The sequence below is a fragment of the Esox lucius genome, chromosome 22 (assembly GCF_011004845.1).
Source record: "Esox lucius isolate fEsoLuc1 chromosome 22, fEsoLuc1.pri, whole genome shotgun sequence".
Classification (NCBI taxonomy): domain Eukaryota; kingdom Metazoa; phylum Chordata; class Actinopteri; order Esociformes; family Esocidae; genus Esox; species Esox lucius.
Genome location: NC_047590.1, coordinates 15,340,760 through 15,356,729, shown reverse-complemented (window position 1 = coordinate 15,356,729; position 15,970 = coordinate 15,340,760). Strand labels below are relative to the sequence as shown.

The 15,970-nt window shown below is 46.1% G+C and overlaps 3 protein-coding genes across 4 annotated transcripts; 2 read left to right on the top strand and 1 right to left on the bottom strand.

Moving 5' to 3' along the window:
* The first annotated feature begins 1,240 nt into the window (after nucleotides 1–1,240).
* On the top strand, nucleotides 1,241–3,929 carry eef1b2 (eukaryotic translation elongation factor 1 beta 2). Its single transcript, NM_001303851.1, is given in 6 exon segments — nucleotides 1,241–1,387; nucleotides 1,910–2,032; nucleotides 2,320–2,443; nucleotides 2,819–2,885; nucleotides 3,118–3,243; nucleotides 3,713–3,929. Coding segments are annotated over 6 exon segments (675 nt in total). The 5' UTR covers nucleotides 1,241–1,307; the 3' UTR covers nucleotides 3,868–3,929.
* Nucleotides 3,930–4,404: 475 nt separating this feature from the next.
* Nucleotides 4,405–9,524, top strand: zdbf2 (zinc finger, DBF-type containing 2). 2 transcript variants are annotated; one of them, XM_010886131.3, is made up of 8 exons: nucleotides 4,405–4,620; nucleotides 5,069–5,185; nucleotides 5,269–5,319; nucleotides 5,682–5,733; nucleotides 5,821–5,920; nucleotides 6,096–6,223; nucleotides 6,321–7,559; nucleotides 7,668–9,524. In XM_010886131.3, the coding sequence occupies exons 3-8, from the start codon at nucleotides 5,283–5,285 to the stop codon at nucleotides 9,034–9,036; spliced, it is 2,925 nt and encodes a 974-aa protein (XP_010884433.2). In that variant the 5' UTR covers nucleotides 4,405–4,620; nucleotides 5,069–5,185; nucleotides 5,269–5,282; the 3' UTR covers nucleotides 9,037–9,524. The 2 variants fall into 2 exon arrangements, with proteins under 2 accessions (XP_010884433.2, XP_010884432.2); XM_010886130.3 differs by having other exon boundaries at nucleotides 4,405–5,185.
* A 72-nt stretch (nucleotides 9,525–9,596) lies between these two features.
* dytn (dystrotelin) lies at nucleotides 9,597–15,558 on the bottom strand. The gene is made up of 14 exons (XM_020042170.2): nucleotides 15,537–15,558; nucleotides 13,824–13,898; nucleotides 13,530–13,731; nucleotides 12,930–13,015; nucleotides 12,669–12,760; nucleotides 12,474–12,545; nucleotides 11,907–12,070; nucleotides 11,709–11,820; nucleotides 11,496–11,629; nucleotides 11,211–11,379; nucleotides 10,874–10,926; nucleotides 10,648–10,789; nucleotides 10,049–10,562; nucleotides 9,597–9,943 (listed from the first exon to the last, which is right to left on the bottom strand). Exons 1-14 carry the CDS (start codon nucleotides 15,556–15,558, stop codon nucleotides 9,780–9,782), a joined length of 2,001 nt encoding a protein of 666 aa, XP_019897729.2. The 3' UTR covers nucleotides 9,597–9,779.
* Between the last annotated feature and the right edge of the window lie 412 nt (nucleotides 15,559–15,970).

Here is a 15,970-nt window from a genome sequence, read left to right as displayed (position 1 = left end):
TGATTCATGGGACCCATTGCGTGAGGCCCACTGGTCATAATAATGTCAATCTGTAAGTTAGGGAGATCAGGCATTTATCTTTTTAGGGGGGCCAGGATTTTTAGTCAGGGCCCTGCATGAAACTGCAAAAGAAAATCACAACTACATAATGCCACACTTTCAAAACATTATTATAAAGAACAACTATATCAGATCTCTGAAAATAAGGTATAATGTTGGGTATAATGGTATATTGGGTTTTTGCAGCAGTATAGAATTTATGGCAAATATTAACAAAAACATTTATTTGGTTTGGAGAAGATGCAATGTGTGTTTCAAATAAATATTATAATGTTGTTTTTGTTGTTTTTATAGGTGTTTCTGGATTTTTTTGTGGCATACTGACTATTAAATTAAATTCAATGATTACTGGCTGTGAGATAGATTCTTATCTTCTGCCCTTACTACAAATCTCTGGTCCCACACATTGCATTATATTAAAGGATCACTGGGTAGAATCCTCTAAACAATTACACAACATGTCTCCTTTTTGTCTTCCTGTTATTGAATGATACAAGTATAGTACTAACTAGTCCAGGGTGGTTTAGGGTACTGCGTGTGTTTTAAGCGAGTATAAGGAGATTGCAAACTGATAGAAAGTTTAAATGAGGAATATGTCAGTTTTTCTGATTCATTTTGTAGCAAAATATTATTTGAGATATAACTTCAATCATCTGCATTTATCTACTAGACGTTTATTTTTATGCTAGAGGTACAGGAAAAAGTCTTACATATTGCCCCTTTAAAATGCCGGATGCCATACATGGTAACAATTGCTGCGTGATGGCCACAGAGGCGTCTTTCCTTCTCTATGGATTCTATTATTTAAACAAAACTACGTTATGTTCTTCAATATAAATTAGCAAGCCATATTTAATTTTCACCTAAAGTATTGTCAAATATAGTAGAGTATGAGCACAGGTAATGTTATGAGTGATAAATCCTGGTTATACTGCCCTTACATCACCTTACGCAGATAAGTTTGTAACCATAGAAAATGGTGCACTTAATTACATTTTTAATATCACTATAACATATAAACGTTTTACAATCTGTAGTACAAACTGTAGGGGTGATTAAAATGAAATATTTTTTCCCATGGTTGCACCAATACATTTTACATTCCAAGGAGGGAACAAGGAGGTGGAGTCACTCGACTCGCGCCGTCACAAGTATAAAATCCTCCTCGTGTTCCTTTATCGGTCCTTCGCTCTTCCTGTGACTCCTCGGTTCGTGTATAGCACTAGGTCTCGGGAGCGTCTTGAACAATGGGCTTTGGTGATCTGAAAACCCCTGCCGGCCTTAAGGTTCTAAACGACTTTTTGGCCGATAAGAGCTACATCGAAGGGTTGGTGGACATTTTGTACCGATTGCCCTCCCCTATCTAGTATGCTATCCGGACAGTATTGAGTTAGCTACCGTTAACCAACTATGGCGTCTCAATTCACGAACTCGCTAGCGCGGTTAGCATTAGTAATGACTTAAATAGGTGGCCTAGTAAACAGTTTTAACAGGCAATGCGTCTTAGTAAATTTAAATATGCCTACACGTAAACAGACAGTAAATTTTAAATCATTAACTTCGTTTTGTAGTTCGCCCCCATTTGATTGCTTAACTCTTAAGTTTGAATGACGTGGACAACTGCTTAGAAATGTGGCGGCAGAGGACTGCAAGGCTAAGGGTGTCTCAGATTTGCTATGTTATATAGATTAAAGTTGAATGATGACTACTAAAGTGGTTGTAATATTGAGTGAATTTTACCTCGTGGCATCAAACACAATGTATTTGAGGGGGGGGGGGGTGGGAACTCCATGATATTTTCAAATGGAACATGTATTCACGGGATGTACATTTTATATTTTACCTCTAGTTGGGTGGCATCCCAGGCTGATGTAGCTGTGTTCGACGCCATCTCTTCCGCACCCTCCGCAGACCTGTGCCACGCGTTGCGCTGGTACAACCACATCAAGTCATTCCAGAACCAGAAAGGCAGGTGAGTTGTACACAATCTGTCACCATCGGTTAGTGGTAGTTGCAGTTTGAAACTGATCTGGGATTTATATGATGATTTCAAACCATCTTTCGCCTGATTGCTTGATGCACAACTTCTAATTACTGATAAATCTGGATCATGTATAACAGAATCGGTGTGTATTACACTGACTATATTTAACCTACCTTTTTTTCTTGTCCCCTACTGTCATCTTTTCTGATCTACTGTCTTTTCTTTGCCTTCATCTCCAATCTCCCATTATTTTCCCTAATCTTCCTCCACTGCAGTCTGCCAGGAGTAAAGAAATCTCTGGGTCAGTATGGTCCTGCTGGGGTGGAAGATAAGACCCCTGCATCTGGAGACTCCAAGGATGACGACGATGACATGGACCTGTTTGGCTCTGACGACGAGGTGACCAAATACCCTGTTTCAGGACATTATCTGAGATGCTCACTACACAGGGCCGTAGATGTACAGAGCGATCCAAACTATTGTCAATGCTAGACCCCAAATGTTGTGTAACTGTCATTCTGGTATTGGGTTTTAAGTGCTTTAATCTGAATGTAGCCTTTAACCGATGATGGCGTTGAGTGGTTTCTGGACTCTGTATATCTATAGTTCTGTTTCCCCTTCATGACTGGGTTACATGATGATCTAACTCACCATCTTTCGGCTGATGAAGTGATGTACGCCTTTTTAGTTTCTGACTGCCCCAGTGTTCTCCTGTCACTGTTAGGTAATAGTGGATGTGTTGACCTCTAACCTTTGACCTCTCACCCCTTGAAGGAGGATGCAGAGGCAGAGAAGCTGAAGGAGGAAAGAATTGCAGCGTACGCCGCCAAGAAGTCAAAGAGTACGTTATGCACTTAAGCAGCCAGCCTAAAAGTAGCTCTCAATACTGTGAATAAGAACATTCCTTGCTCACAAAGCTGGCTATTCAGTGATGATCCAAACACCATCTTTCGGCTGAATCGTGATGGACAATTAAAAAACAAATCTGATGTATTGCCAGACAAAGGTGGTTGTTGCCACTGGTAGTTCCAGGTTGATATTGAGTCTTGTCTACTTTCTGCTTGTTTCACCAGAGCCCGCACTAATCGCCAAATCATCAATCCTGTTAGACGTGAAACCGTGGGACGATGAGACGGACATGGCCAAACTAGAGGAGTGTGTCCGTAGCATTTCCATGGACGGCCTTCTCTGGGGACAGTGTAAGTCTGTAGGAAGAAGTCTGTAAGGACAGTGGAAGCTGCGGGGGTAGTGTTCTCACTTAATTGTTCACTGCTCATAGTAATGGGACCGATGGTAATTCTCCAGCAATAACCTGACTTGTGTTCACGCAACAGTGAAAAGTGTACATACTGCTGCAGAAGTTACAATGTAGCTTGTTCAGTGCAGCTTTGTCATTCCACCTGCTCACAAACTTGTTTTCTACTATCCCTGTCTGCACTCCATGGCAGGCATTGCTTGGTCTCAAACATTCTTTGTCATGGACACTGCTGTTTTGAATGGGAGTTATAGCTAAACTGCCTCATAACCCACCTGAATGGCGCACTATCCTTGGCTTTAGTGTCTGTTTTATTGAGATGTCTGTTAGAACACATGCTTGTTTCATTATCCAGCTGTTGGCTTCTTCCTTTCACCATCACACATTGACTTCTGTCCTCCTTTGCCCTGCAGCCAAGCTGGTACCAGTGGGCTATGGCATCAAGAAGCTGCAGATCGGGTGCGTTGTGGAAGACGACAAGGTGGGAACAGACCAGCTGGAGGAACAGATCACAGCCTTTGAGGACTACGTTCAGTCTATGGATGTGGCCGCGTTCAACAAGATCTAAACGCACATTTCACCAAAAGACTATGCACATGGAAGCCGCAATTAAAAAAGCACTTCAAATGGAAAATGTTGTTTGTCATTTATCCAATCTGAGGTTTAGACAGGCACCCTTAGCTTTTTCCAATGCTTTTAACAGTCTCATTCTCAGAGCTGAGCTCATTGGTCATGGAGAAGTTTAAAGACGAACTAGGCATCCTGTGACAAGCTGAGGGAATGTACTGTATAGACCATAAGTTGAAAGAGTACTAGGATAATGGTATACTGTCTAGTACTAGTAACTAGAGTTCCTGGATGGGTTGTGCACCAGATATTGAAGAACCTCACCTTTTGCCCTTGAGCAAAATGCTTAACCCTTATATTGCTCCTGTATGTTATGAATGATAGCGTCTGCTGAACGTAAAGGGTGAACTGGGAACTTGAGTGGTTTACTTCATTTTGAAAGCAGTTTCAACCTCGTTTCCACTAGTATGCCAGGCGAAAATCACGTGAGTAATTGGTGTCCCCACAGCACTTTTTAGCGGTGGGCGTGTCTCCGCAATGCCCGGTAACGTCACTTCTCCGGGAAGAGAAGCAAAATACGGATGCCGACAAGAATCCGAAGGAATAAAAAAACTGCAGAAAAGGCGGGAAGGCACGTTTTTGTGTTGATTGGGAAACTATAAAGTCGTTATTTTACGTATCTTAGCTGAATGATGGGTCTCCGGCAGCTTTTTTTTTTGTCTCGAAATATATCTTGCAAGCATGGCTAGCTAACGTAAGAGTGCTGCTACTACTACTAGCTAACACGAGCAGACTATCCAACTGTTTTAAAACAATAATAGAAAGCAAAATACATACGCGCTATTGCCTGTTTAATTATGCATGTCAGAATAGGGAAAAGGCATGGGCATTTCGTAGTGTTGCAAGCTGTAGGTATCCAGCTAGCTCCTTACAGTATAAGTGAAAGTGCTGGAATTTGTTTTGAGAAAGCTAATCGAGGACAGAAGGCCTTCGGTAGCTAGTGTCATCGTTTCAACCAATCACGCGGTAGCTTACTATATAGCCAGGTAACTGGCGCGAGCTGCAGACTTTCGATGCAATCCCATCGAAAGTCTATATAAAGAAACTTGAATTGTGAACCAGGGCCTAGGCAGCTAACCTTTATAAAGCTGTAAGACAGTTTTAGAAAGTATAACTGACAGCCAGGTTCCTACAATTTCCAGGTGTGACCACTTCAGTAGTTGGTCCATAATCAGGTTGCGCTTGGAGATGGGAGGATGATCTGCCATAATGTGACTGGCAAGCCAGAGAAGATGTTTCCTTAACTCCTACCCCAGCATGTAAGTTTCTGTTTTGGATATGAATTACAAAACAGTCTAAGACACACTTAGATTTTTTGAAACCCTTTTTATGTTATCTTTAGATGTAGGCCACAAAATGCCTGCTGACAAGCACTCTGCCTCCTCTGCTCACGGTAAGAAAATGAAACTACCATTACCTTACAAATATGAACAGTATTTGGTTTTAGGGAGCAGTTGTGTCTGCATAAATGTATTGTCAGGGTGTACTTCTGTCTGTGTGCATTTAGCAGAAAAACAACTGTGACGTCCCAACATACAGACAGCTTAAGTTGTCTCTCAAAGCTACATAAAGATAATGTCTCTGACTTGGATCTGGTACTCCATCTCCTGAATACGCATGTCTGCCCACTTGACAACCTACACTCTGCTGTGCTATAGGAAAAAATCCCAGTCGATAGTACCACTGGCCACATTTCAGGCAAGCTTGTGCGTGTTGTTTTTGGTTACGTTAGGTTTTTATTTGTGTGTGTGACAGATGCAGCACAGCAACAGGCCGATCCCCAGAAGAAGCTGGACACCGTTAGCAGGTGATAAAAAAAAACACCAGGTCGGTTCCATTTGTTGTGTTGGCGTTTCGGTTCGGCCTGCGTTAATGTAGTCTCTGTTCTCCCAAGGGGTGAGAGAGAGGAGGAACAGCCCGGTCCATCCAGAGTGCCTGCCCCCAGGCAGGGCTATTGCAGCTGCTGCCAGGTCCTGTATAACAGTGTGGAGCAGGTAGGCAGTAAGCACATACCGTGCTCTTCTGTCCCGAATTATCACACTCACTCTCCTCACCTACGCCTGAACTCATCTCTGGCTCATTTTCCAAAGAACCACATTGAAAGAAACGCTCTGACTGTGCTGGTTTCTCATGGGCACTATTTGTGTGGTTGGTTCTTATGGACCGTAGCACATCCTGAGCCCCGGGCACAGGGAGGTGGTCCGAAGACCTCGTACACTCGTCACCTTGGGGAGCCTGATGGAGAGATTTCTAACGGACGTCATCCAGCATCACCCGCATCGCTACAATGACCCACGGTAACACACACAAATCAACCATGTCAGGCTTAACCCTCTGTTCCACATCCTCATATTCCCTTCAGAGCTGTTTCCTCTGTGTTTGTCGTGTCTTTAGCCCTACCCATTCTGACCTTCCAAATCCGAGCTTCCCGCTCATACCGAGAGAGGAGCTGTCAGATCTCTGTGACAGCGATGAGGACGCCCTGTCGCTCGGAACCCGAGAGCGCATGCCCAGCTCTGGCCACTCTTCCTGCCAGCTTATTTACGTACAGGAAGCGGACGTTGCCTCGGAAACAAGGACCAGCCTGCCAGGAGAGGGGAGAGTTGAAAAGGTGTTGATTGACAGGTTAACCCCGCCTTATCCAGACGTGCACACAATACCAAGTTCTGAGGAAGGGACCCACTCGCACAAACCTTCCCCTGACCGCTTACAGACACGCTCCACGAGACCCAGTACCCATCCGCAAACACCGCCGTCGATCCACCGGAAAGCACACAGGAAGACTAACCGGCGGAGAGCAAGAGGGAGCGACTCCTCTTTTTCCTCCATCCCTCGCAACCTCTCCCCCGCCTCTCCGCAGTTGCGTCTGACCCCGAGGGAGGTGACGGTCTGCAGAACCCCAGAAAACCAGCCTCCTTCCATGCCAAGGGAGCCGACCCGTGGGCCCAAGCACATGACGGTAAACACCGGCTGGGCCGCCTGGGCCGGGGTGCCCCCCTGGAGGCGGGCAGAGAGCCGGAATGAGGCGGCGTTCTCCAGCGACCATTCGGACCCGGTGGGAGACACCATAGAAGAGGTGATCCAGAGACACTGCTATGGCCTCAGACCCACACAACATCTGAGGGACCACAACACATGGACAGGGGGGAGAAGGATTGAGGCCGATGGCGACAAGGACAGCTTCCACCTGAGTCTCCCTGGTTCCCTGGGCGCGGGTTCTGGGTCAGGGGAGAGCGAAGACTGGGACACCCCGGTTCGGGTGGCTCTGTGGGGGAGGACGGAGGGCAGGAAGGACACCCCTGTCATTGTAGACTCAGGGCAGGGTGGAGGAGAGCTGGAGAGCAGAGACCTGGCCTGTCTAATGGAGGTACAGGTGAATGTGGAGGACCAGATGTACACCAGCCAGCTGGACTCAGCCCTCCACCCTGAGACTAGGAACGCAGGGCCGGGGGAGGGACAACGGGAGCCCACGGTGGAGGAGATCTTCCCGGCCCTCCCCCACATCCCGGCATCTTTCGTGGGAAAGACATGGACCCAGGTGCTGCAGGAAGACGAGGAGAAAGTGGAGGCCATGGTGCGAGAGTTCCGACAGGGAAGGTTCCTCTGCTACTTTGAAAGCGAATCATTGGCCAGGTATGCAGATCCTAACCAGACTCATCCGGATTGTATTGCCACATAATTGAAGTCAACCAAAAAAAAATTCTCTCTTAATTTTCCCTTTTCCAATGATGTCGTTCACAGGTATGGGAAGAGAAGCCAAAATGCGAAGGTGCGTAGTCAGAATGAAGAGGCAGAAGATGGAGGGTGGGTTCCCCTTGGTGCCCATGACAACGACGACGATGAGCCAGAATGCCACAGAAGGGGGAGGGAGGGGCTTAGGCGGAAAATTGTTAGTAGGAGCTACCGCCTGGCATCTAGGTGCCAGGTGGTGAAGGTGAGTCACGGAACCCAGACCACCCCAGCTGTCATCCCTACCATCCGACAGAGAACACTGGACCAGACAGGCACATCTCTGGACGGCCGAGCGTTGCCCTGTTCGGACCCCAGTGCTGACCTGGAGAAGACCCCACGGGTGAAGACAAGGCTGTGCGCTCTCCGCCTGCCGGCCTCCTACACCCGAATCATGACGCCCCTGCAGCCTAAAACAGCCCTTGTCTACGTCCTCAACTCCCCTGAAACCCCGCCCTTTGACCCCAAGCCCCGTCTCAGACCCATAGCCAGGGGAAACCGTGGCAGGAAAAGGACATGCGACGTGGGGGTGAAGGTGAAATACAAGAGGGTTCCTTTGAGGTACTACGACCCCGCCACCCACCGTGTTCTTAAGACCCCCCCTAAGGGTTTGCACCTCACTCCCACTGCCTCCGGTCTGCTCAGACCCCCCCAGTCCCATGTGGTCAGGCAGCTGTTCAGGAGCCTAAGTCCAGACATCAACTCTGAGAAACAGGGTGGGGAAGTCAGGACAGATGTGTCAGAGGGGAGGAGGAGAGGTCGTAGTCGGGGTAGTGTGGCATCTGGGTCGCATTTAGAGACCCGCGGGTCACTAGGGTCAAAAGGTCAAGGGTCATCAGAGGCAGGGTCATCTGTTACCACGCCATTCAGTCGCTCATCTCTGTCTAATAACAGCCGGTTCCTACTGGGCACTCTCACTCCTGACTCGACCTCTAACCCGGAAGTGACACAGCGGCAGGGCAGGAGAGTGGTCCGAGGAAGAAAGGGACGGAATTTACAGACAGGTCAGCCTCCAACCACAGAAAAAAGCCCCTCAACTGCGTGCAGGCCTGGGACGCCAGGGGGGAGGAGGGAGAGGCAGGGAGGTGGGCGGGGAGAGCAGCAACCGGTGACACGCAGCTCTAAAAGGAGGCGACTACCTCACATCCGCTCTCCCCCATCACCCAAGGACATATCTACCACCGTTAAGCCCAGGAGAGGGCCCTCAAGACGGGTCACAGAGAGTAAGAAAGTCCCCAAAAGTCCAGCCAAGGCCTCAGCTCAGCGAGCAACCTCAACCCCTCCGAAACAGGCTATCAGAACACCAGGCCTCCGGTCATCCCCCCGACAAAGCCCCGCCCGACAGCCCACCCCGACGCTGAGAGGGAGAACGAGGAGATGACAGCATCTCAACAGTATACTGTGGCTTCCTTTCCTCATCTCCTTTCCTCCAGCTGCACTGACTTAGATTGTGAATGTTCTTACTGAGATATACAAACGTCACTACTGATACAGCATTTTTTTTCTGTTTCTACTTGAAGAGTCGAATGTTTCAACTTCTTTTCAGTGCAGATGGAGGAGAGGAGGCGGGAAGCATCTGTTGGGATGCACCCAGGTCCTTTGGAGAGACCGGGGGGCGGAGTGAACAGAGAAGTGAAGAGACAGTCTCCTCCTCCCCTCATCTCTCCCTCATACTGTCATGTTTTGCACAGAAACCAGCAGCGGAATAGTTAGCTACACGTTTCTAGCCGTCTGTACTGTAATGTCGGTGGTTGTTTTCTCTGTTGTTTTTACAATGAGGGTATTTTTTTTACGTTTATAAAGACTTTTTTGTCAAAAGCTTGTTTATTGAATAAATGATGTACAGTGATTAAAACATGTTGTTATGTATATCTGTGAGAATATTTTATTAGTACTAAAACAAATGTTTTTAAACCATTTGAGTATAACAAAAATCTGTTGTGTTTATATAGAAAACCTTGACCGTTATGTACAGTAACCTGCATCCTAAGTCGTCAAAGGCTTGGTAATGCTTCTGGAGACATTCTCCGGATCGTTTGTGTTCGAGAACTGGTCACAGAGTGTTTATAGCATCAGTTTGAAACAGAGTGTGTGTGTGTAGTGTCTTTGTAGCATGAGTTTGAATCAGAGTGTGTGTGTAGTGTGTTTGTAGCATGAGTTTGAAACGGAGTGTGTGTGTAGTGTGTTTGAGTAAGGGTAAGCATGTGACTTCACTGCAGCTACGAGACAGCGCACAGAATCCCCTACTTCTTCTGCAGCTTCCAACAACCCTGGCTCCTGTCTGCAGTCTGGAGGGGGTGACAAGTTAGTACACACACATGTACACAAACACCTGTCCACATGTAAGAGTGTTTGTGTAGACAAGCAAAGCTTGTGTGTGTTTCTACACTCACCTGTATGTGTGTGAATGTCAAGCAACAGCTTGCTTTTTAATTGTTGGACCAGCTCACACAGTTTCTCCTCTTCCACTAAACTACACACTCCAGAATTCTTCTCTTCTGAAACAGGCTGGTCTTCTATTGGTCCTGTGACCTGCCCATCTAGCATACGCTTCTCCCCATCACAGGTATGAAGGTTAAAGGTTTCTCTCCAGTGCATTGTGGCAGTATGAGTCTCTTTGGCTGAGCCAGTCACAATCTCATCCTCATCATCAACCACGACTCTCTGTTCTGCTCTTTTCAACTCAACTCTGTGCATTTTCTCTGGGTAACTTTCTTCATTCTCTCTGCAGTCCTCGTCTCCACTCTCTTCCTCCTTTTCTTTCCTCTCCTCTTTTCTTGATCCGGAGAAGGATTCAGAACTCACGTAACTCAGAGGAGAGGCTGTATCTCTCTCTGCCTTGATTTTACCAGACGTTACAGGGTCAGGTGGAACAACATCAGTGTGTGTCCCTGACATGCCTGTAGCCTTTTAAAATGAAAAGGAAGACAGCACAGTGTCAAGCCTGAAGTGTAAGTGTTTTGTGTCTGTTTGTGCACGCATAGGTGTCCACCTTTGAGAGCATGTCCTGCAGTCTGAGGTTGTGTTTTCTCAGAGTCTCCATCTTGGCCTCCATCTCACAGCAGCGGTCCTCCAGGTTGCCCTGCTCGGACTGGACCGCCACCCTCCAGACCTGCAGCTGCCTCTCCAGAAGCCTGAGCAAACACACACAAACACGGGTGACAAAGCACCGCCCAGACTGGTTCGGAGGTTAAAGGGTAACAATGATTGAAGCTCACCATTTGTCCCTTTGTAGGTCTCTGATGTCGTTCACGAGGACAGAGTCTCTTCTCTGGGGACAAAAAGACAGACCTAAATAACACGTCAGGCTAGTCATCATCAAGTAGTTTTTCAAAGGATTTCCACTAGGATTTCAGCTGTTTTATAGGATGAAATGTGTAGAAACAAAATAAATTGAATTATTTCAAGATATTGATTTGTCTATCTACTCTGGTGATTTTCATCCCATCTGATAGATAAACGTTTGAAAAACTGGGCCTGGATTATTTATTTCATATGAGCCATACTGAACATGAGAGATGTGGTGTGAGGGAGACGGATGAGGTGTAAGGTTACCTGAGGCTCGGACTCAGTCTGGAGGGCTTTAGATGTCTTTCTCATAATGACAGCTAGGGGTGTGTCCAGGGGTTGGGGAGGGCTAATGGAAGGTGCTATGTCCATTGGTGGGATGTCGCCAGGGGCGGGTGAAACTTCTGACTGATGTAAAGGGTCAGAGGTAATAACGCTGTAATCACAGGGAATACAACACTATCCAATTAGTGCATTACACAGTATCAATTAAAATATACAAAATATATATTGTCTGACTGTTACATACATGGCAATCCATTTCTGATTTACCTGGTGTGTGGCTCTTCTTGCGTCTCTGCCTTTATTAGGCCCCTCCTCTCTGCTTTCCTCTGTGTGTAGCGCCGTGGTAACAAGGTGTGTCGTACGCTGTATGCTAAGGAGGCCAGGGATTCTCTCCAGGAGGGCTGGAGATAGGAAAAACTGTCAATGACAAGAGAGAGAGAGAGAGAGAGTGTGTGTGTGTGTGTGTGTGGGTGTCTGTACCTGACTGCAGTGCTCTAGAACTGGATGGGAGCTCTTGTGTTTTTTAGTGTGTCTTTCCGTCAGGAAACAGGTTTGGCACAGGTGGATGTTCACACACTTCATGCAGCGATACCTGAAAACAGAGAGAAAGGCTGAACACGCTTACTATACGTGCACACACACACACACTATCCAGACATTATAGACACTCACACACACCTGAGTCCTGTGATAGGGTAGGTCTTGCAGGCGTGGCAGCGGACGGAGTGTGTGACGCTCTCGCTGACCGACAGGCGGTACAGGGTGGAGAGCCACAGCAGCAGACAGGGCTCACACTGCAGCCACGAGAGGACGTGCTCCTCACGCACACTTGCACTCAGCACCTACACACACAGACATGACACATGTCACTTAGCAGGCGCTGTTACCAAGAGCCACTTGCAGTCTGTGCATTCATCCACAGCCATGTTAAGTCTTTTGGGGAGGGGGATGGATGCTATCTCGGATTAGAGAGCGTTGTCCTGAACACCTGCTATGGTGGTCAAGTGAAAGCACGTAAACTCCAGTGAAAATAATTTAATCACTGAGTCAGAGGTGTTCTGTTAGTTTTGTATCTTTAGTTGCTGGTGGTTTTGAAATAGTCTAATGTTACTTTTTTATTTTTGAAAATGTATCAATTTCTAAAGTGTCTCTGCTGAATAAATAACACACACATTTTTTTTTTATTAACTCTTAGGTGCTTGGGAGAGCACCCACCTTGTGAAACACCACGCATTAAACACTTACCCCACTGAAGCAGGAACGAACAGCTGTCTCTGCTGAGCCGAACACATGGCTCTCCTGCACTACAGCCGGGACCTACAGCAAACACACACAGACACACACACACACACACACACACAGAAAGGTGCACAGAAGCTAATCATGCAAGACAGCTCAAAGCTGTCGGTTTTTGTGTGTGTATTTATGGGTGTGTCAGACCTGGCTGAGGTCTTGCAGCAGGACTCTGAGACCGCTCCTGCTGACCATGCCTCCCTCCCTCCCACTGCACCTCTCTGCCAGAGCGACCAGAGCTGCAACAAAAAGAGGCCGTGTTTAAACCGGCGGAACAATACCGGCTTTTACCAGTCAGATCAGCCCTGAAAAAGACTTACTGGGAAATGATCCGGATGGGATTAGACGAAAGACCAATTGACAAGGAAAAAATATCGGAATAGGGACGGGTTAGTGATCTTAACTCACCCCTGTGTTTGGCTGATAGCGTGTCTGCTGAGAGAGCGATGAGTGCAGCTTCGACTGACCTGCAACAGACAGTGTCAGCCTGTCCTCTGGGAAAAACACACACCAATTATTTTTCAGATTCAGGACATATTATGTGTTTGTGTATGTGTCAGGGCTGGCCTGCTGCCAAACAGTCTGAGATACACCAGGTGCAGTTGTGGCTTGTTATGTCAATCAGTGACATTCACTCAATTAGCCATGTCAGCTTACAATTTTTGGAATCTTAGTCAATTTGGGCATTCTCTCTCAGAAATCCTGTTGCGTTGGTTGGTTATCAATCAATCAACATCATAATTGTAGCAAAGTTTCTTTAATGACAACATTTCTCTCTGCCCACAGCAAAATGGGGAGAACTGCAGAGAGTGTATTATAAAACAGCGTAATTTCTCTGAGCCCTATTGCAAAATGAGTAGAACTCCAGGAAGATAACCTTTATCTGAAAATGTGTATCCACCTTAAAAAGAGTGACTCTTAAAACCTTTTACAGTGTGGTTAACGTCCCTCAACTATATATCTCCAAGGGACCCTGAAATGCTAGGGCCGACCCTGGTGTGTCCTTACCGGTCATAGAGTCTATACAGCAGTCTGCAGGTTTGTTCTGGTGCCTCAGCCGACACCTGACCAGGTACTTCCTGCTCCACGATTTGAAACATCCTGCTCATGCCCTGCATCACTTCCTGCTTACTAAGCCCTGCCCCAGGGTTGCTGGCTCCGCCCAGAGAGCGCAGCGCTGGGATGAGCTCCCGCAGAGTCACAACATGCACTGAAACACATACATTAAGAGCACAGTATACAAACACTGGCACAGATTACACACACATGAGGAGCATTTAATTTAAACACACACACTCTTACTATGGCAGAGTTTCTGTAAGGAGCGGAGCTTCATTGCAGTGCGGTACACAGAGGGACGCACTTCATTTAATCCCTCTGGGAAGGAAAACACAAAATGTGATCTACTTCTCAAGGAGCAAACAGCTCGTTGAACCTAGCAGACAGAATATTGAAGTACTCAGAATGTAGAACTAAAACACTAGTCTTAGAACACAGTGCATGGACCACAGAACTGTAGTGAGATGAAAGTTGGTGCCTTAGCATGTGAAGATGTCAGGAACATTTGCCACTCAAATAGCAGGACACACTTGGTGGGGACAATCTTGGGACTAGAAGCCCCTACCTGTTCCTGCTATGATAAGCAGACTAAACGGTATGAGGTCAGAGTGAAGTTTAACTTCATAGGATATTGTAGAAACATTTAGTAAAACTGTATCTGACACCATAAAGATACAAATGAATAGAAACATGCAAGCAAGAATTATTAGGCAAAAGGCCTTGATGTGACTTGATATAGCCTCATGAGTCTTGCAAAATATTTCTGACAGTTGTCTATGAAAAGCAAATGGTTGTTAATCACATTGTAAAATGCATACTTATATACAATGCATACTTCAAATACAAGAACATTCTGACAAAAACAAGCATTGTTGACCCAGTTATGATCTAAGGTTACAAGATAAAGCACAAACAAATAAAAGCCAAGATAGACCACAAGCCTATGAGCCTGTGCCTATGTCTCATTCTATTGAATCTATCCACTGGCTTGGACACTGACCCATCGGATCCTCCTCTCCACCTGCTCAGGCACGGCGCTCGCCTGGACGGCTTTCTACCTGTCTGGAGAGGATGTGTGTCTGCACTACTGGGGTCCCCCAGGGTACAGTTCTAGGTCCTATGATCTTTTCTCATTACACGAAGTCACTTGGCTCAGTTTTATATTGAATATCCTCTCCTATCATTCCTATGATGATAACGTGGAACTACTTTTCTCTTTCCATCCTACTGACACCCTGGTAGTGACTTACATTTCTGTGTGCCTGGAAGATACTTCAGCCAGGATTTCAGCCCATTGCCACCTTAACCTCAATTTTGACAGAACCGAACTGTTTTGAGCTCTCCAAGATCCAAAATGGTGACAGTACACTTGATCATTATCTACATACACCAAATTTACTGCTCTCAGGTTTGTGCTCTTCAACATCCGTAGGGTACAACAGAAAACAGCAGAGGAAATAATCCAGGCACTTGTCATCTTCCAACCATAACAACTAAAACTCTGTTGGCTGGGCAATCCACGTGGGCCATCAAACCCCTGCAGCTTGTCCAAAACACCACAGCCTGTCTAGGCTTCAACTGTCCTATGGTCTCCCATGCCACCTGACTAGTCTGGACACCCCAATGTCTTCCAGAGTGCATCATCTTCAGGGCCATGGTTCTTGCCTGCAGAGCGTTATGGGAAACTGTCCCTCCCTAATATGATTTGCTCAAAACCAACATCCCAACCCTAGCATTTCATTTAGACAACATCTCTTATGTCTCCCAACAAAGCGAAGCTCCCACTTTGCCAAGTCCAAGGCTTTCTATGCCCTGGCACTTGAATGCTGGAGTAATATTTAAACAGCAGAATCCCTTCCTATCTTCCAAAACCGCCTGACATCCTACCTCTTTGGAAAGTTATTTTAGTGTCTGCTCAAGCAATAAAACTGAATATTCATAGAACAATTTACTTACGTAAGCCTCTGAGCTCCGACATAGAACTTACCAATACAATCCAGATCCATGAGGGTAGACAATTCCGCTTGTACCTGAGTACATTTTGAAGGTGATTTATACACGTTACATTACACTTCTCAAACAACAGACAACACTTTAGGAACCTGATTTATGTTAACATATTTTGTATCTATTCTTTGATACCAAAACATTTGTACATTAAATCAGCCTTTTTTAACTGGGCAGCAACCTAACAGGGTGGGATCTGTACCTAACAGTGTGGAAATTATGTCAGTAAAATATGTTTACCTGTTTACCAATATATATATATTCAGGTTAAATAATTCAATTAAATAATTAATATGGGCTTCAAGTGCAGTCCTTTAGCATTATGTTTCAACATCCAAATTGGAGGAAGGATTTAGGAATTAATGCTCTGTAATATGTAGCCC